General features: G+C 39.4%; 1 protein-coding gene across 1 annotated transcript in view; it reads right to left on the bottom strand.

Annotated features, from left to right (window-relative positions):
- furina (furin (paired basic amino acid cleaving enzyme) a) overlaps positions 1 to 15,776 on the bottom strand; it is a gene marked incomplete at its 5' end in the record, with an annotated part of 73,020 nt that extends 57,244 nt beyond the window's left edge. Inside the window, 1 exon segment of the mRNA XM_035652302.1 lies at positions 15,450 to 15,776. Coding sequence (XP_035508195.1) covers positions 15,450 to 15,659 — 210 coding nt within the window.
- Positions 15,777 to 21,613: the final 5,837 nt, after the last annotated feature.

Below are 21,613 nucleotides of genomic sequence, written 5' to 3'. Positions count from 1 at the left end.
CACAGACACACACACACACACCATATGGAGCCATTTCAGGTAACTCACCACAGCAAAGTTCAGAGCACAGTGTGGGTGGAATTTGCTGGAAGTGTGTCTGTGTGTGTGTGTCTGTGTGTCTGTGTGTGTGTGTCTGTGTGTGTCTTGTGTGTGTGTGTGTCTGTGTGGTGCCATTTCAGGTCACACTCGTCCACAGAGGGGAACATTCCTTTCTCTTGAAGAGTCCGGTCCAGTCTGAAGCTCTGAACATACTGACTGTGTCCAGCTGACTGCCACAACTGCTGGATTCAGCACTCTGGCTGCCCAAACCAGGCTGCTGCATGGTGGCTGGGACAATGACAGGAAGACCGGCCGCAACCATTTCCTACAGTCCGTCAACACCGTCCACATGATACTCTGGTCTCATGAAGATTCGTAAACTCTCTGTTCAACATGTTATTTATGGAACAATGAACACTAACCATTTTCAACATCATGTTTTTTCTTGCCATAAATTTTCTGCAGTGGCATAAACAAAGACACTGTAAAGGCATACACTAGTCTGTGGTTCCCCTTCCTCAGTGTGTAAGTGTGACTATGCATAAAACAATGCCCGTTTCCTGTAACCTAAAGTCTCGCCAGTCTCTGAAGTTACTGTAAGCTGGGACAACAAGAAAAATGGAGAACAGTCCCAAAATAGACGAACAAGCCGACCTGGTGCCAAAATAAGGATAATAAAAGGTTCCAGGCTGTTTTGTGTGTGTGGAGGGGGAGGGGGGAGGAGAGATTCTTTACATAAACAGCTAGTATTATAGGTCTGGAAAGCAGTGGGAGGCTGACTGTTTTCTGTGGACTAAACACTGAACCCACGTTTTGGGAAGAGCTTAACTCAGCACAGGACTCAGCTCTTTCCAAGCACCATAATTGCAGCTCTCCTGGTTTACTTTGTGTATTGGAAAGTCGAGGAATGGCGGCACTAGACTCAGGGAAACCTGTGAGCTGAAGTATCCGTACAGAGGAGAATGAGGGCCGAAGTCGTCTGGACTGCTGCCCTGGGAATGAGAGCGAGTCACTGAGGCTCACCAACTATAGCCACCACAGTATCCTGTCCAAAACATTGGTAACATTCCCTGAGCTGAAGCAGCCTCCAGAGAAATAGATCCAAACAGATGGACACTTCTCACAAAACAACCTCTTCAGTCTTTCCTGTGCAGTTGGTTTCCTGCATATTGTGGTAAGATTCTAGATATTCTGAGGTTGTGAGAGCCCAGTTCAACATCAGCTCTCACACACGTTCAGTGTATGATAAAACATTTATAAATTACATCATGATGGATGGATGCAGTTTAAATAAAGCAATAAAGCCAAATGAACGTAATGGAAAAAAGGCTCTATTTTTAAAAGGAACATCTTTCATAAAATCAATAGGCACTTGATTAGTAAAAAAAAAAAATCTTTAAAGTTTTTATTCATATAAATTGTGATAGCCCATTTTCACCATTTCAAGACATCTTATTACCTAAATCTGAAATGAATAATTAATTAAGGGATTAGTCAATCGACAGAAAATTAATTGCCAACACTTTTGCCAATCGATAATGTAATTTATAAAGTGAAAATGCAAATATTTGCTTTCCAAATGTAAGGTTCTGCTGCATTTCTTTTGTTGTTTTATATTCATTACTGAAAATTATTAGTTGCAGATATTAAAATATATTTGAATCCAGGGGAAAAAATCCTTTTGTAATATTGATTTTAAATCACATCCTTGTGCCTTAATGCTTGGGACATTGTATACAGCACTAAACAACGCACAATAAATGCACAGTAGCAGCCAACAGTCATGTATACTGAAATAATCCCAATCCAATCCAGCCTTCGTAGATAAAACTGACTGTATAAAGGCCTCCAATTCAGTCAGCATGGCTTCAGTCAGCAAAATGATCACACACAATAAAGAAGATGAGCTCCGTCTTCAATAGCAGGCTTCCAGGGAATCAATTTCAACAACATCTGATGAAGTGGGGGGGAGGGGGGGAACTGCAACTCATTGATGCATAGCTTACATCAGCAATAAAATATTCATGAACACTCAAACACACACCAACAACTGATACTGTACACAGATGTGATAACTTCCACATCCTTTCCAACACAGATGACCCAGAAAGAAACCCTCCATTTTAAAGTTTGTGTCACACTGACTGTCAAACTCAAACTAGTAAACTTTAAGGACTTCCACAGAAACTGAAAAACACACAGAGACCTGACGAGGCTGTCACATCAATAAAACAGATGATATAACATCCTGAAAGAACAAACACTCCTTTTGAAAAAGGATATCAGAAAAAAAAAAACTCTACCTCTAGCGCATTTAGGAATCATTTCTGCCAAGTTGGCAGGTTACCAAAACATTACTGGAAACATTCAAAAACAAATAAGCACCTACTCAGAGTGCGGTGCTGCGAGGAGGAAACAGCCTGCTGCATGATTGGGAGCACTGAAAAGCTCTGAAAAATGAATTTAAAGGGGCAACAAAAAGAATGAAAGAGAGTGAGAGGTTTTTGTTTGCTTGATATTTTTATCAACCACTTTGTGCCAAACAATATTTTGACAAGATTTCATTCCCTGAAGACTAATAATGTGAATAAAAGCAACTGTATCTACATCTTGAGGTCAAAGAAGAAAATACTACAGCTGACCAGAGAAACACGTCCCTTAGACTCTCATTTAGCAAGCACTGGATAGATACAAGTGTACTGGCAGGCACACAAAATGTACAGTGCATGTGTTCGTTAACTGTACATCACCACCACTACATTATAATTATCACACATTATTTTTAATTTGATGACATGGTGACCAGAGGCACACAGCCTCTCAAATAGAAACTCGTCTTTCCAGCCCTGGCAGTCCTGTGCAGCTAAACTAACTCTAGAAGTGATAACGACACCCGATCTGAAATCTAAATCCAGTACCTCTGCTACACTGCAGCACAGCCAAACAGCTGAAAACTGCAGCTCTGTTACAACTTAGCAGGACTCCTGTTACAAAGAGAGAAAAAAAAAATCACTTCCAGCCATCATAAAAAGAAAAGCTCCACCCAATTGCTGCATTCCTCCCACACTGCCACCTCCATTAGGATGGTTACAAGCTTTTAAACGTTCACCTCTTTGTTTTCATTGTGAAAAGGCTTATCAGATCTAAGCCTTTACCCTTTTCAAACTGCATCGCTAACGACTGCTCTGTCTCCCAGGCCAGCTTGTGTGTGTGCGTGTCTGTGATCGTGTGGGTAACGCGAGGAGGGAGGTTGGGTCGCACACAAGCATCCTGTCTACGTCCGTGACACGAGATACAAGCCAAAACCAACCGCTGGCACAGACAGTTCAGTTACCTCTAACACGGTTAACAATTTAACAGAGGAATATCTAGTAGACCTGAAGTGGTTCATATGAAATTAATCACTTAATGAGAAACCATGGAATCAAAAGCATTAACCAATATATCCTGGGTAAATTCATTTAGTGATGACGCTTGTTTTCAGCAACAGTAACACATCCAAACTGGAAGCTGCCCAGTACAACCAGTCATATCTCCTGGCGACTGGAGCAGATGGGTAAGTGCATTGTTTAATGACCCCATGAATTAGCTTCCTTCCATAAAGTGATGTGTTCATTTCCCAACGCAGATTTATAATGTTAGTCCAGGGATCAAATTTATGACCTGCTTCTTTAGCATCCTCTACGGCATCCTAACAGAGCACATAAAAAAAAATAAGAAATTCAACAACAGCTTTTAGTTTGGTCAAATTGTAAACACTTCATATCGGAATTTAAGAGCCTAGCCTAGCTTTTATTTAGGCAGGAATTGGCGTGCAACAAAGGACCCTGGCCAGAACTGAATCAGGGACATTGCAGTTACTTGATATGCATCTGTAGACCTTTAAATAGTTCTTAATGCGGAGATATTGTTGGCACACTTCAGCTTATACTTAAGAAATCTAGAAATAGATATAGAAATATTTAATACCTCTTGCTGTAAAAAAAGATTTTTAATCTGATCGTTCTGATTAAATTACATCCCTAAGTACCTTAACATATTATTAGATCATCTTTAGGTTGGTAACAAGTAACTTTTAACTTTATAAGCACTTTTAAGTTTTAAGTCAAAGTAAAGCTCTGAAAAAGGTGTGCTGTTGCTTAAACATTAACTCATAAAGCCTCCACCTAAAATGGGAATGCAACTAATAATTATTTCCTTTATCAATTCATCTACTAGTTATTATTTTGGTTATTTAATTGATTGTTGAATCAATTAAATGTCAAAAAACAAAACATGAAAAAACACCCATTACAACTCCCCAAACCCCAAAGTGACAACTTAAAAATGTGTTTGTACAAAAAGTCCAAAACCAATATATGATATGATATTCAATATTCAAAACAGCAAACGCTTACATTTGAGAGGCTAGACCATCAAGTCAAGCATTTTTCATTTTCTGCATTTTTTCCCCCTAATTTTTGCTTGAAAAGTGTCTGAAACAATTAAGTGATTATTTTTCTATCAATTGTTTCAGCCCTACTTTAATAATTTACCAAAGATTTATCAAGACGTCTTGGTCAGTAAAGAACACCTCCCTTGCAGGTTCAAGCACAGAAGCTACACCACAGGCATAATATATAATACATTTAACAAAAGGTTCTTTTAAGTGTTTAAGTGAAAACTTTTGATTTCAGTTTTTTTGATAGAAAAATTGAGCAGAAATGTGATGATCAAAGGTTGCAGCCTATTGCTATTGTTCCTGCTATTATTGTTTTCACATATGAACATCACAAAAAGTAGTTTCCATTTCAGTACTGACATTCTTTAAATACCTCAACCTTCGCGTTCTCTCAGTGCGTGTAAGTACATGTGAGCTTGCTCATATATAAAAGCTGAGAGGGGCCTGTCCATGTATTTTCATGTCCCCTCAGCACATCTGGCTCTTGTTACAGCCCCTGTGACCTGTGTGTGGTTCCGCTCCATCCCAGCCCCCATCACTCCTCTGTGGGAGAGCAGAGTAATGACTGCTGCAGTTCCCAGGACCCCTGGCAATATGACTGTTCACTCCTTTGCTCTAGGCTGGAGATGGCCTCCTGCTGACCGGTTTGTTATTTTCTTTCCATCTTTGTCTTCAGAATGATGGAGGGGGGTGGGGGTGAGTAAAGCCAGTGGCCACCTCATCCAGACATTTATGTCATCCTCAGGATAGTTCTCCAGAAACACTGATTCATGCGCTGCTTTTGTATTCTCAGGACTTGCCCTTTGGTACTATCACTCTGAGTCACAACACTGGCTTTCCACACATTTTTTTCCACAAGACAGCAATTATTGGTTTGACCTGATGCAGTGTCCTTTTGATTAATAACCCAATCTAAAGCGATACAAACACACAGGGTCACAAAATGTTATTTGCTATAACGAAAGTACTGACAAACAAAGCCAAGACAACAAATCTCTCTTGACTGAAAGCTGTTTCAGGCTATCAGATATTATTTTCCTAACATTTGGGGCTGAAACAGAATCATCTATAGAGAAAGGCGATGTCTACACACAGAGTCACGTATGATGCAATTATAACGCTTTGCACAAACATGTTGTTGAATATAATGAGGACTACAAATGCCTAAAAATGTTGCTCAATAAAATCCCTTCTATCACAACATCTGAAAGGGTCAGGAACACAAGTGAGTCATTCACAAAGTCAAGATCAGACCGTCGGATTTTTCTCCTCACCTTCTGATGTAACACCTTCTATGCTTAAAAATATCAAGTTTAAAAGGTGGAGCACAACTAAATTCTCTGGTTGCCCAACTTGTTTTGCAGCTGTGGTGTGTAGGCGTGATTCTATTTTGTTTCCGTGACTCCATGAAGTTGCTTCTGATGGACGATGACAGCCTGTTCAACGCTACACTACTCATTTCACTCTCTCTCTCTCTCTTTTGTATTTTTCCTTAAAGTGCCACAACAGTAACATCTGTTCATGTAAATACTGCAATGTGTTAATATATGGGCAATTCAGCAGATTCACCTTGTGTAGTTATTGGACTGCTGAAATGCGAGGTCATCTTTTTGTTAACTTAAAAGTATTTACAAAGATTTCCTCTATAAATTACATTACAAAGCGTCAATGTGTGAGAACACAACGTGTAGCTTTGCTGACAGATTTCACAGAAAGATCTTTGCCATCGTTTTTGTTGCCATGTTTATATGTGACAAAAATAACGGAAAGATAAATGAATGTGAACGTGTTATTTGGTGTTCTTTAACAATTGAGACACTTACATTTACAGTGAACATTAGAACTTATTCTAATACACTGGATCAGTGACATTGTATTTCAGTGGTGATGGTTTAGAATTTGATTTCAGGTATATTGGCTCCAAAGTCATTCCTCTCCAGCAGAGCAAACAGGGACACATCAATCTCTGCTGTTCATTAACGTTCAAAGAAGAGCAGCTGAGATGAAGTGAGATGAAGTGAGATCTGGCTCTGTACAGCGAGAGAGAGGTCACTGATTGTGGAATAAAAGGGAGGCTTTCTCATTGACAGCAACACAAGGACCAAGGACTCTGCAGAGATGCACCACTCTGCTGCTGATCAACCGCACAGAGATGAGAAACGATACATTCCTCTCTGGATGAAAAGCCCAGCCTTTTAATGGGGCCGCACCAAACAGGGGCCCACATCCAACAATTCTGACTGTGAACTATGTTTTCAGCGTTATCATTACTGCACTTCAAAGCAGCTCCATCTCTAAAGGGACATGCTACGTTGGCTGTATAGGGCTGCACACTCCGTTAGAGCTATCAGCTCTCATTGGCTAAAGTAGGCCAGAGCTGCAGTATGGAGAGTGGTGCGTTAAAGATTAATGAAGATATTGCACAAGTAAACCAGCTTACAAAACATGCTTAAGCATTATCAAATATTTAGAGGTGGCAATCTATATGGCTGGTGTGTTTGAGCCACATGTTTGACTCTAGGACCCTGGAAAGGCCCTCAGGGTATAGTAACATATCATGGATGAATAGAAACACTGATGCAAGTTCAATAGCTGGTTTCCATCCAAGTTTGTGTGAGGTGTACACTATACATCATATGTGATTAAAAAGGGTGAACGGAGGGGGCAGAATCAGCTAGAAATATTCTTGGGCTCGCTCTGGGTGTTTTCTTGTCAATAAAGGAAGTGTTTAACGTATAGAGACGAAAAGGCATTCGTCATATTCATAATGATTAAGTGATGTTTGCTCCAACGGCTGACTTTAAATTATCTTTACCGCCACATCTCCCGGTTATATTAAATGGCCCGTGCTTCCATAGTTTATGACTCCTTTTGTGTTTACATTAGAATATCATAAAGCACTTCTTTTTTTCACATTCATTCAGGTCATAAAATATTGCAAATATTAACTGACATACATGAGCAATAACCCTCTCAATATTAATTAATTCCTGAAAGGCTATTTCCATTTTTCATGTGGGCGTGTTTACTGACAGGACTGCATTTTTGTTGTGCAAACCTTATTATTCATCTCATTGCAGCTGCTAGAAAAACACTAATAATTCACAGTTTTTGTGACATTTCAAAAGTTTTTCACACTTTGCAACAAAGTAGGCAGCTCAAGCAAAGAGGTGTGGATTAAATCTTCATAGGGCTTTATGAAGGCGTTTATGCAGCTCATTTCTGACCTCAGTTTGGTGGCAACACAACACACACACAAAAAATAGTAAGCACCTGTGTGGGATTGTACAAATCATGCAAAGTAGCTCCTTTCAGCGATCAGTGGGCCGCTTCTTCTCCCATCATCTCTGAGCCAGTCATATCCTGTCAGAAGATTTTCCAGCAAATTTCTTCAAACCCCCTATTTCCCCACAGTTAATTGCTTCACTTCTCCAGAGTCCAATTATGGACTCCATACCTTCAGCCTCTCATTTCAGGTGTTTTCCAATTCACACGGATTGTACTTTGCAATGAAGCTTCAACAGTGAGATGGGTCAGAAATGATTTAGCCTTTATCAGGCAGCGCAGGGCCAACAGTTCAGCACAGCCTCTAAATTAAGCTGTTGCCGTTATAGCTCTACACAGTTCTGACCGAGAGAAATACAGTGAGACCATCAACCATTACCAATTTTTGCAGGTGAGATAAAAAGCCACAACTTCATAACAAAGCACAGAGAATGGACAACCAGTGTTTGTAAAATACAATGAGTGATTACATCCAGTACCAACACTTTGAAACAAGCTGCAAACATTCTTCAAAAAGGTATACCTTGTAAAAATCCTTGTGAAAGGACAAAACATGCATCTACCCCTTCTCTACAAACGACATACAAACCACATTATTTAACCAAGCATATACAATAAATCCAACAGTTCAATGCTGACAACAGTGGTTAACAGATGATAAAATGTGGATAAAATTGCTCAATGGGATTTCTGTGAGGTTACCAGAAAAGAAGAAAGTGTTACACAGAAATAAAATGATAACACCTAAGACAGAAAAGGAAAAAAACGAACTTAAATCAAAAGGTCAAAGTACTTCTGCTTCAAAGTAAAGTGAAAAGAACCGATCACACAATTGTAAAGCAGCTGCACACTGAGTGTCTGTCACTGTCGGGTGGCTTAGCTTAACATAGTTGGTTTAACCAAAGTTAGAAGTTTATCTAAATATACATTTGGACATTTTTTGTTTCCTTTGTATCAGTAGGTGAACAGCTACAGAAAAGTAAGGCCAGGCAGATATTCTGGGATGTTGGATATTTTCATAATATAATATAGCTTACCATGTATTTTTTTCTACTTTGCGAGGATGTATGACTGAAGTGAAATAAATGATAAATCTGTGATTAACACACATTTCTGAGAAAATGACATGTCCAACATTTTGTATACAAATTCCTGTAAATATAGTCTAAAAGCAACCTAATTTTGGCAATATTAAATCATTTGGTAAGAGATACTGTAATATCTGATAATGTGAGGCCCTGTGGGGAGTTTTCATTTAAAGTCGCCTGTAAAAGATACAAAGGAAATTCAACCAAATGTGGAAGGAAAAGATTAGAAGTTCCTCCGCCATATCTTTTGAACTACTAAGAAAACTGTGGGCCAGATTAAAGTGGAAGATCTTACAGAGGCTGCCTTTAAGTGCAGTGCTGTGTCAAGAGTTACAGATAGGACAGTGTCATTTCATGTACTTCATCAAAACTATAGATAATATCAATCTCTTTTGCTCCTTCTTGTGCTGACCAGAATATTAATAATCTTCATAAAAAAGGGTCCAACCACTTCAGAAAGGAGGAAAGAAATCAGCACATTAGATAGCAGAAATGGGCCAAGATGGTGGCATGGAGTACAGTGAGGGCACAGTATGCCAAAAACAATCCTCCCTCACATGCAATGAAGGCAGTTGGCCTCCAAATAGAGCAGCCGTATGAGCACAGCGGTTTGTATCCACCACCAGCAACAGAAACCACTGTTCACAGAAGGGAAGTGACACGCTTCTGAGAAACATTTTACTTTGAAGTGAGAGTAGGAAGAGATGACTTATTTATTTATCTCCTTTTTTTCTCCTACGTCTGGTTGTGAATAATCAAAGGCGGCTTATAAGGAAAATAAGATTTATTTTGCATCCTCCAAACATAGTGTCCTGCAAATGTTACATGTTTTTTTAGTAACCTGTTTCTTATTCCAGGACAAGGAGGAAGGAAATCAAACTTTCTTGGAAACGGTGCTATTGATACTCCTTATGCAATCAAGCTCTGTGCAGGTAGATTTATCTCTATCGTGTTAAATACTAAACCTTAATCACTGCAGCACAAATTAAAGGTTATAATTATGATTGCATTACTATTATTTAATGCCAGTAATGTAACAGGGTATTTTTGAACAGTAAATTATAATGTAATAAGGAAAGGAAAGAAAAATCAACATCAATTAGAGAGACAGAGTCGTCGTGCAACATTGCAAAGAGCGAGTTTAACTTGAGTCTCTGAGCCTCGTCATCACTATGGGAACTTTCATGAGCTGCATACAAGATGGAAGAGATGGTGAAAGCCTGAGGCCAGAGACAGAAAGGCGCAATGTTTCAAAACACATGAGCGACCTAAAAAATATAAAAAGAAATCTACCCAGCAGTTTCACCAGCTGTCGAGCTCAACAGATCAAACAAAGAGGGTGCTTTTGTTGTAAGAGTGACCACAATTGATCCATTTTTAAAATTAAACCTTTGACCTTGTGGCTGTTTGATCCCATTTACAGATTACGCTGTAATAATTCTCAAGGTTTATTTAACTTGTGTCAGTTCTCCTTACCAAATCACTTCTTACTACTAATAGCAATCGCTCCAATCCCATTTCACTATTTATTTTAAATGCCGGCTTTATGAAGGTGCAGCTGAACCAGACATAGCACAAAAATCTTTTGTTCCCCAAGAAAAACTGCAGTGAAAGTCTGATGATACGGGCTAGAAAAGGTCTTTAAAATGGAAAATAACCATCCTGAGATGCAAGTTGGCAGTTAATACCCATTTACCACTGTGCGAGTCAGCCGTTTCTTAATTTTATTACTTTAACTTAGTTTTAATTATTCCCCTTGTTCTAAAATGGTTCTATAATCTAAAAGTGGAGTCAGAGTGAGAGGTGTAATCCATTTCAACACCACTTGGTCACGGCAACCTTTTACTTTTAAAATAGTCTGCTTCATTCCAGATACATTAATATTGATATTCCTCACTGGCATCATCTATTGCATCCCCTTTAACAATGAAGAGAAGAGAAAAAAGGGAGGGGTTTTACAGCCAAATGACAACTAAGTAGGGATGGTGCAGAGAGTGCGTGTAACTCAACTGAGACAGTTGGTGCACTTAGAGTGCATCAGTGTTTTACATGATTTGCTGCTGTCAGACGGCATCGCCTTAAACTTTCCTCACTGACAATAGGCCATCTCCACTGTCACACTGGCTAGCTCACCTTGAGTGATTGGTAGTGACAGAAACAGGAATGGACTTCAAGTGACTTTTGGCCCCAACACACCAAACCAACCGTAAAAAAGAACAAATATAGACAGGTGCATCATATTTGTCTGTGTTCTTAGTTTTAAAAACATTTTGGAAAAAGTAAAGACAAGATAAACTAGCCAACCATTTTAATGTCAAAGCTGATCTGTTGTCTATTGCTGTCTATTGTTTCGATTCATTGTTTAGTTTCATTGTTTAGTTAATTTTTCCCAGGTCTTAAAATTAAAGTGAAATGATGATCTTTGGATTTTAGACTGTTGGTCAGACAAAACAAACTATTTGAAAATGTCACTGTGTGCTCTAGGAGACTGTACCAAGCATGTATTACTATTTTCTATCATTTTGTAAACCAAACAATGAATAGAGAAAATAATCGGCAGATTAAATCAATAATGAAAACACTCATTAGTTGCAGTAAAATTAATTGTGCATTTTAAAATATTTAAGGAGTTCGGTTACATTAATGAAAATCTGTATTGTCTCATACATAAGAAAATCATGTAAAAACTGATTAGGATCTAATCCACTCAATAGGTGCAACATATGGTGCAACAGCAGACTGATGTGTTGTTCTTAATTATTGTTGTCAAGAAATGGCTACACACAGACGCACCCTAATGACAACATGCTCCATGTGTCATGATGGAGGAACATAGAAAGCTGACATGTTTATGGTACAGGGTGTACGGATGCCGTGGTATGCGGGAAATGAGTGAAGGTGAAATAAAAATAACCATCATCAGAGCTGTAAAACCTGCCCAGCGGCAGTCTTTGATCCTCCCCTCAAGCTCTTCTGCCTAATTCCAACACCTGCACACACCAGCAGAGTCAGACGCAGAGCTCCATGCACAGCCCCACAGCTCAGACTCGCCATGCCTGGCCACACATAGCTCACAAAGAAACTCCATTTTCCCATCAGCTGTAGGCAAAAAACACAGGCTTAACAGATTTGTTTGTTCCCAGCTCTAAAGTAATGGCTTCATTTTAATCAATGAGCAGTGACGTACTGGAATGCAGTCAGGGTGGTCATCACTTGTGGTTATACCTTACCTTTCAAAGTTAATGGATGGAGAGAATGAATCAATACCTGCCGAGGGCTTAACAGACGTGTCTGTAACGTGTCATTTACTTTAAAGGTTCATCACTGTGATGTCATGTTGTTAGTTCTCAGACTGTGTGTGCCCTACGGCAAGCCTCCTGAAGTCAGTGTCTAAAGCAAGCAACTTAATTAGAGCTGCAACTAACGATTATTTTGATTATCGGTTAATCTGTTGTTGTTTTTTCAAATAATCAATAAATTATTCAGTCCATAAAATGTCAGAAAATGGTGAAAATGTTATATTTTATGCAACAACCAGTTCAAAAAGGAGACCAGACAACATTCACATTTGATAAACCAGAGAAGTTTGAAATTGTTCCTTTAAAAAAAAATTACCTAAATTGCCAAAATCGGTTATTAAAATTGTTGCCAATTAATCTTCTGTCAATCGACTAATCAATTAATCCCCTAACTGCTGCAGCACAGAGGCCAGAGCAGCACAACCAGGGTACTCCTGAGGATTATTTATCTAAATTCATATGCTCATTCTTTCTGCTTTTCATTCACTTACAGGACCTCAAGTAGAGGAATAATATGCTTGCTCTTTGGCAATGAATAGGTATCCGTCTCATGAATTTCTGTTTGATACTTCAAACTGACTTTTTCATTTGGTGCCCAACATGTGCACATTAGGCCAAAGGTAATGATTAGATGCCTTAGGAGCACAAGATGGTTTCTATGGTTATTTCTACAGAACTCATACCGGGTCAGGTCAGGCTTTTTTTGGCTTCCATCTCCTTGGCGATGCGGTGGGTCGCAACTGGGTTATTTTAACCCACTTTTTCTCCAGCATAAAAATGAATGCCAGATCAAGGATTTGACTTTTAGGTTTAATAAGAAGAATACCTGCTTAGAGTGAAAACCAGAAACATCTGTTTTTACTTGAGTCCATGTTTCAGATTTGAGAGCGTTCAAGGCTTTATTCAGCATTTATCCTGCTAACTTTATTAAGACTGCTTCATTAGATAGGCCTCTGCCCTACCATTTTTCCATCATAAATTCTGTGTCAAGCTAGCTCTGGTCAGACAATAGTTTTCCTCCCTCAAAATATCATAAAATGGTTTTAAGTAAGTTGCTGAGATCAGCCAAACCACACAGCTCCTCGTCTCCATTTGTGCAAGAACACGGGTGTAATTGCTCTGTCTGGATTCCTCACTGTCCATGGGCAATACATAGTTTAAGGATTTAAGTGTGTCGGATTACTCATTAGTCTGCATGCTGTTATTCAGAGCACAAATTACATTCCTGGTCATGCCCAGTAAGACCATGCGCTGTAAAACAGAAAAGTGGCGAGACTATGAAATTCAACAGCTGCATGAAGAGCTGCTTGTCGCCAATCTATTAGTCTTTGTATTTATTTGTTGTTACCCTCACATTCCTATGTTATAGTTTGTATGTAAACTTTATTTACTGCTGTGTCCCACCTACTGTAATTAAAGGCCTACGTATTAAATTGGAAATTGTAATTACAGCTCTACTATAGAATAGCAATATCTGTGAAAACTAGTTGGGAGGAATAGATGATTCAAAAACGTTGTTTAATGTCACTGAAAATAAAATGATATGTGAAGTAGATGATGAGTGATCATCAGTGAGTAGATCATCAACATCTGCTAGGTTTCCCCATCTATCCAGTTTGTGACAGTTACAAAGTTCAATACACCCACCAAAACAGATACTCATTGCTCAAAATGTGCTGGGAACCAGCCAGAAGAGCACTTTTGTTATAGTATTAAAATTACCTGTACCTCTCCTATCAGGTTAAGTGACTGTTGAACACTTAAGCACAATAAGAATCGCCTTTTGAAGAGACAAAAAAAGAAAAAAAAGGAGATCCTACTGAAGACTACACTAATTTCAGTCAGAGACGCGATAATGAAGATGACTTGGCTAATTAGTTTGCACTGAGGTCAAACAGGAAGTCATAATAGATGAAGACATCACTGAAGCATACAGGAAATGTTTATCCGTACATCGCCCACACCTACTGGGCCTGGGAAGCTATGGGCATAATAAGATCTTAATAATTTAAACCTCCCTTAAGACGGAAACGGCAATTGACTGAAAACCTATTTCTCCTTAACTCCTGCATATTAACAGTATTTTGGCTTGTGGCTCAACACAAAGGCTGGTTTTATGAAACTTTCAGAATATACTGTATATACACAAGAATAATTTGATGCGCACCTAATTGGAACATTTTTGGATAGAGTCTGTTAAAGATACTGAATGTGTTGTATGTGGGAATTTTAGCTGTTTTGATCTAGTCACTGACAATTTGATAAGATTATTTGACGCATGTCTGAACTGTATGATTTTTAAACAGAGAAATGACCATCCAGGTTTTAGTGCGCACTCACAGCTCAACTAAAGGTCACCTCGCTCTTCCAAAGTTAACACACAACCAACTCGCGCTCCCTACTAGTTTATAGCCATGTCTCTCTATCCACCGTTCCACAGAAATCTGGCAAATAGTTTGGGGTTTTTTGCGATATAAAAGCTATTTCCCCATGATAATGGGGAAATAGCTTTAAACATGCTACCTACCATTCAGTGTTTTGTCCACTATTTATTCAATTGCCCAATGTGCTTCTTCTTGACTGTCAACACTAAAAAGCACTGTGTATGTGGGTGGAAAGTTATTAGAATTTTGTCTAGCCTTTGTCAGTTTCAGTTATTTTCAGATCAGTCCCCAGCTTCACACTGTGGCTTCAGATTATTTAAACTATTTAGACTATTTAGATTATTATAACCAGTTCAACAACAAGCAAAAAACCAGGATGGAAAAATGATCTTTTCTTGTAACATTTATGTTTGAGCAGTACAAAACCACCCTGCTTCTTCCAACTCCACTGTCAAAAAACACTGAATATGCAACATTAGGCCACATACTAATAACTTATCAGAGAAATAATATTTTTTAAATATTAATACATTTGAAAGATTCTAGTGTTTTATCTTTGGATGGAAAAAGTGGAAAACAAAAAAAACAGACGGCAAAAGAGAAGCCTACACGAAACCGCAATATAATGAACTTTTGAAGAATCATACAAACTTATAATAATCATAATGGAGCACATCTGAATATTGATAGAATACAAGGCACATATTAGACACACAGCAAGGGCACACAGTGTGTAATAGCAGCAAGCTCATACGCCTTTATGCACCTTTCAGGAGGCGAAAGACTCCGACATTTGCATAGTCAAACTATTTGGTTTTATTTCTACGTACGGCCCTCGTATCACAAGAACTCTATCATTATATCTAAAGATTATATCAGCGCAAATACAGGAAATAACAAGCTTGTTACTTACATGTCCAAGGTTGATAAACCCATGTTTGCTTGCAATTAGATCTGCTTCCTCCTGACCTCCAGGTATGTGAACAGCCCATGTGTTGGTGTAGACCTTCTGACCTAGCACTGGTCCGAGCCCAGAAACCAGCAAGACCAACAAAGCGCCAAACAGCAACTCCAGCAGTCTGAGCCTGCGGCCTACAGAGGGAGATGGAGGGCCAGAAGCCATGGGATTCTCCTAGTGCAGCACAGTCTCTGAGCACAGCGCCTCTCTGACAGGCCGGGGCTGTCCACGGTGCATGCAGGTGCACAGAGACACACAAAGAAGGGGACAGTCACAGCTCACCTGATGGGAAACAAAAGAAGAGAAGGGAAAAAACTCAAGTTTACAGATCTACAAAGTTTAGAAAGCCTTGAATTACTCCATGTGATCCACCGTGTGATCCACCATGTGATCCACCATGACCATAAAACTAACACAATAGAAGACTGTATACAATACACATCAAGAGCCACAGGGAAACTATTGGTGTTAGAGAACAGAAACAGGAATAGAGGAATAAACTCTGTGAGAAAGTTCAGATTTTCATATGTACTGTAGCTGAACACAGAAGTTTTGAAGTTAAGACCAAACAAATTAAATAATATATTATTCTGTTTTGTCCATGAGGAAGCACGGCAGTTTTGACCAGGCGCACTACAGCCCAGCTAAGTCCAGGGGTTTGATGATCCCACAGGAAGCAGCGAGCAGGACGTCAAGGCCAGACCTGATGTTGTGGTCAGACACACAGCAGCGTATTTTGGCTTTTAAACTCCCACGGGAGGATACGGTAGATGAAGCTTGCGAAAGGAAAATGCTTAGGTATACTGGGTTGGCAGCAGAGGTGGAGAAGTGTGGTTGGAAAGCAAGACTACGCCCTGGATGCTGGGGGATCACAGCAGAGTCTCACGAGGTAAAGTAGCCACTCGAGGGTGGAGTTTTAAATGCCTGAGGCAGCAGTGGCAGCCGCTGAATGGCTGTGGCCAAGGAGAGAACATACACACCTAAAGTGTCAGAGAAAAATGACTACAGCACACATTTACAATATACTGATTTGAGTGTGAACTTCTTTGTAGTATCCTGACTGATATGTTATCACCGAGCCATAAGAAAACCCAAACATCTTAAAACACAATCTTAAAACAAAGCAATATATCATAGAATAGTATAGCTACAGTAGCCAGGCTGAGCAGAGACAAAGCTGAGCTCAGGGTGTAATTGTTTGCTGATACAATTTTGCCACTAAACTGTTGTTTTCGAGCCAGAAGTGTCAGCTGCGCCTTTAGTCTCTTGAGACCATTATCCAAAGTGCTAACTCTATTGTAACCCAGAGTTGACTGGACTGCACTGAATACAGTGCTCCTATTCTGTGTTTCCTTCTGTATGCAGTCACATTTGTTCCCCTGATACAAGTCTACTTTGGGACCGTGCGTCTGGTCTCTTTGCAGGTGTTACAGTCGTCTATAATCACCAACGCAGAGAGGTGGTGATTATGAACAAACTACTCCAAATGTAACTCACTTTGCCATTGTGCCACACTCCAAATGAGAAAACAGGCTTCTCAAAATGTCCCTGGACACTTAGTTGCGAAGCAAGAATGATGTGCTTAGAGGTGGCTGTGACTGCTGTGCACTAAAATAGTCATTTAGTATGCTATTACCGAGACATTTTACTTGGAATGCCTTTCACCGATCCACTTTTCAATACCAATTCAAGCCAGTGGATAAAGCACCACATATAAAGATAAAGAACATTTCTTATTTTCTATAGAATTTCAATATTACAATCATATAACATTTAATTTAGAATTTAATAATTGGATATATTACTAATAATTATTTATTATTATTATCAATTACTGACTTTATTGCATTTACCAAGACTGTATTAGATACTGTCCAGTCTCTTAGTGTCTTTACCTTGTAAATAAAATACACATTAATGTACATATACAACATAATACAATCCAATACAACAGCCCTGCCATAACATCTACCTTTACAGAGCTCATAGTTTTCAGTTTTTGCTCACAATGTTTCGGTGATAGATCATCTGCCATTCATTAATTTTCTGTATAAATTGTATTAACAGAAGAATTACTCTTGCAACTGTAAAAATTCCTCTGGTGGATATTTTTCCCCATCTGGCTGGTTACTCTCCCTTGATAATATCATTTCCTCTTTTGCATACAGTGTCAAAACAAATACAGTTACTGTAGATCCACTCCCACTTGTAGTAATGCCATTTATCATTTATGATGCTGTTTGGCAATGTTGCAGAGAACATGTTTGGTCGATGGTAGTTCAAATCAGTACTTAAATCCCTTGTAGTCTCTGCTATTACCTGATGCATGTGTGGAACTGATGGAAATGTTACGTGGCATGAGGTGGAAAGCACAATTTAAAACTGAAAGCTGAAAAGACTTGATCACCAGTGTGCTTTTGACAGCAGTATCCTGAGACGTGACAAGTTAATGTCTAAAGGGTTAAGATAGACCTGTTTCAGTGTGATGTGAAGCGACAGGTGACTGCATCATTAGCAACAGACAGCGAGCTTACGGGTCAGCCTGGCTGTGACTTGGTACGACAAGCTGTTAATCCTCGCCGGGCATTTTAACAGTACATTTTCATTTTATAAATAAATACCTGGATAAGACAGAGACACAACTATATATACACACATATATAAAACAAGCATATGAAACCACGCAGAACAAATCAGGTGCCACAAGTGTGTCTCAAAGTAGAACTGTTTTTAAACGTGCCAACCTTCAGTAACACCCAAATCCCTCCACCGCCTTTTTAATTCTTCCTTCCTGCTCCGTTAAGCCTATTTTATAAACACACAAAAATCACCCCAAATTAAGTAGCTAGGATCCACACCCAACATTAATTACATGTTTACTTTTTGTATCTCAGTTCCTACTGAAAAGACAAACAAGAACGGCTTCCTGAGAAAGGCTTAAAAGTGAAGCCTGGCTATTTAAGCCAATATTTGCTAAAGTATTTATCAGATTTGAATTAACTTAAAATCCAAAAATTCTGCATACAATGAAAATCAGCTAACAAGAAAGATAGGGAAAGCAAGAGCTAAATCTGGTAGCATTACTCACTCAACCTTGTCCTCTGTCCTTTATGCAACAGGTAAATAGTGTGAATGTTTCCAAACCTCTGTTTGATTTCCAGACACACACCGACTTTAAGTACAGACGTCTGTGACCTCATCTGGGGGCTCAACCACTCAGTTTCTTTAACGTCACTGTGAAAACCCCACGCCATGTTGTAACAACTGCCCAACGAATTTACCGTTCGCGAGGAAAAGCAAAGGAGGAGCCGACCGTCGCGCTGCGAGTGGTCTTTAGTGTTACCACAGTAAATGATACCATATGTCTGGTTGTGATAACAGAAGTTATAACAGAAAAAAAAACACCAAATTATAATTAGCCAAGTGTCATTAAACCCAAAGGATAATACCAGCCTCATTACCAAACTCATCAGGACGTTTTAAAAAGGAAACAGTTACACCTCATCAGTTTATTATTTACATTTTAATGAGATTAAAATGAACTAAAATGACCCTTTTCTCACACTGAAATATCTTTTTAGTGCCAGTTCCCACATTGAGACACGTGACATAAATATCTGTGCTCCGATAGCCCACAGAGTGATTGGGAAATAACACGCTGTGTGTGTGTGTGGCAATAATAATATTGACATCATTAGGTTCATTTATGACTAAGCCACAAACAACACAAATGAATTTAAACAGAAATCACATTGGGTTTGCTGCTAAATCGAAGACCTTTCTGCCAAAGTACAGCAAATAACTTGTATGAGCCAACACTTAACCAAACCTGTTTCATAAAACATGGTTTTTATGGTAATTACCAGCAGTAATCCGACATTCTGACATTATCACAGAGACTGTGCTTTAAACCTTGTGTTTGTTTGGTCTTTTGGTTTCCCCAATTTGCTTTTACGTGTTTGCCTTGTTAACCCGTCGAATCAGAGCTTGAGTTGCTGTGTTCTCTGAATATGCGTTTAAACAAATAACATATGCATCTGCAAATCTGCATCGCAGCAATGGGGCTTACTCCAAAAGTAAAGATTAGGGTGTAAAAGCAAATGTTTTTAATCTTAACCACGTTGCCTGGCTATTCCTAGTTTAAAACACAGTGCGTGAAATGGAATTAGAAACGAGTCTGTAGCACATAATCAGATTCTGTCCGCTATTTGCCGTTGTTATGAGTATATTTATTTTAAACTCAAGTGATTAATATTGTGTGCAGATTTATGTTCGACTGTTTTCAAAGAAGACAGTTACAGCATGTATGCAAACAGAAGCGTGAGCACAGCCGAATTTTCATATTTGCACAACTCTGGGTGACGCAAAGCTTTTCACAACAAGCTGAATAACACAGAGAAAACAGGAATCATGGCATTTAAACAGGTCTACTTCTATCTTTAAAAAACAGTGGTACGGTGAGAGCTTAGGGGCCTCTGTTGAAAGTCCACAGGTGCTCAAAGGGGAAAAAACAGGAAACAAAATGGTGGAAATGTACACCTCTGGAGAGTACGCTTTACAAATTCAGATCCTTGAACAATTACGAGTATAAAAGCCTTTCTTAGTTGAAACATGAAGGTGTTTTTATTCTTCTCAGTCTCTCTGACACCTTCCTTTGCCACATTGTTTGGCCTCCCGAATGAAGGCTTTTAACAACAAGAGCTGATTTCTATCCTACGTGTAGGTTTTCACCATTTTGCTTTGTCTGTACCCCTGCTACTTGGTTTCAGTCATTTTAAAGTACGCAACCAGACACAACTGTAGTTCTTCACAAAGTACAGAGCGATCATCTTTGAGAGTAAGCTTTATATTTGTAATGGGAATTTTATTGTAAAGCCCATTTGGAGTTTAATGGCTTGACTTTCAGCTAGCCCAATTAGAGTGCCTGAAAACAAAGACCAAACCTCTGCTGTCTGTTCTGTTTCTCCCTGGTACATTTGTTTTTCCCTGGTACATTTGTCATCCATCTACTTACTCAGACTTCCTGCAGCAATGTCGGCACTAAAGCGTCACTCAAACACTTCCATAACAGATCGTTTTTTCCTACATTTCATTAGACATCGTATCACTGTGTACAAGCAAGGAGTCTGACACGTGTGTGTTTGGTCTGGCTTTCATTTGGTACATGTAACTGCATGCAAGGGGCTGGACAGCCTTGTTTATCCATAATGATCAGCGGCTCAATACTGCCTCACCGGAGAGGTACAATTACAGTGTCCTGGAAGCACAAACAACAGAAGGAGGTCAGTTCCCATAATGAAGCACCCTTATGTCTATTCTTCTACTGTGACACTAAACAGACACAGCTCGGTTACACTTAACACTGAAATGAATCCTCCCAAAAGACTGTTGATTTGTTAGTATTCACACCAGTCAGGATTATGTTTCAACTGATAAAAGAGTATACAAGAGACAAATGTAGACCACAGAAAGTCAGCCCCGTCTTATCCCTCCAACAGCCAGCTGGGTTTGTCTGTACTGATTATTTCTGATGTCAAAGTTCAGTCCTAAAGCAACAGAAAGAGGGAGTAGGGGGCCAAAGCGTTCATAACCGAGTACAAAAACAAAAGTTTCCTGCATGTGTGAACAGCAACACGTACAGCAGAGATTGACTGCAGCAACGTTACAGTTCAGGACGGAGGAAAAACTTCTCTCTCTTTCTCTCTCTCTCTCTTTCTCTCTCGCTCAGGCCTGTTAACACTTCAATATTTATGAGCCAAAGTTAAGAGGTTTAAGTCTATCAGCTGATGGGAGTAACGCTGCGAGTACGCGGCCGGTTGACTCACCTCACGCGTTTATCAGAGTCCGTGACAACAACACGCAGTCATAGTGTCCGGGTCTGGAGCTGATCCCGATGTGTCTGAAACTGTACCGTGATTAACGCCAACTTGACACCGCGGTAGGCTGTGACCTGCTCCGTCTCACAGGTGCCTCCCCCTTTTTTTTTGTTTTTTCTCTCCCCCCTTTCTTTTTATTTTTCTTTTTTTATTTTTAAAACTCTTCTCTCATCCAACCCTGACGAACACTACCGACCTCCACCAGCTCACACTGTACTACACATACCGACCGAGCAGTGTGTC

This window comes from Morone saxatilis, unplaced genomic scaffold (genome assembly GCF_004916995.1).
Source record: "Morone saxatilis isolate NCDOM2014 unplaced genomic scaffold, NCSU_SB_2.0 Contig11, whole genome shotgun sequence".
In the NCBI taxonomy this organism is placed as follows: domain Eukaryota; kingdom Metazoa; phylum Chordata; class Actinopteri; family Moronidae; genus Morone; species Morone saxatilis.
The sequence above is the reverse complement of the archived record's forward strand: the minus strand, read 5'-3'. Positions and strand labels throughout refer to the sequence as shown.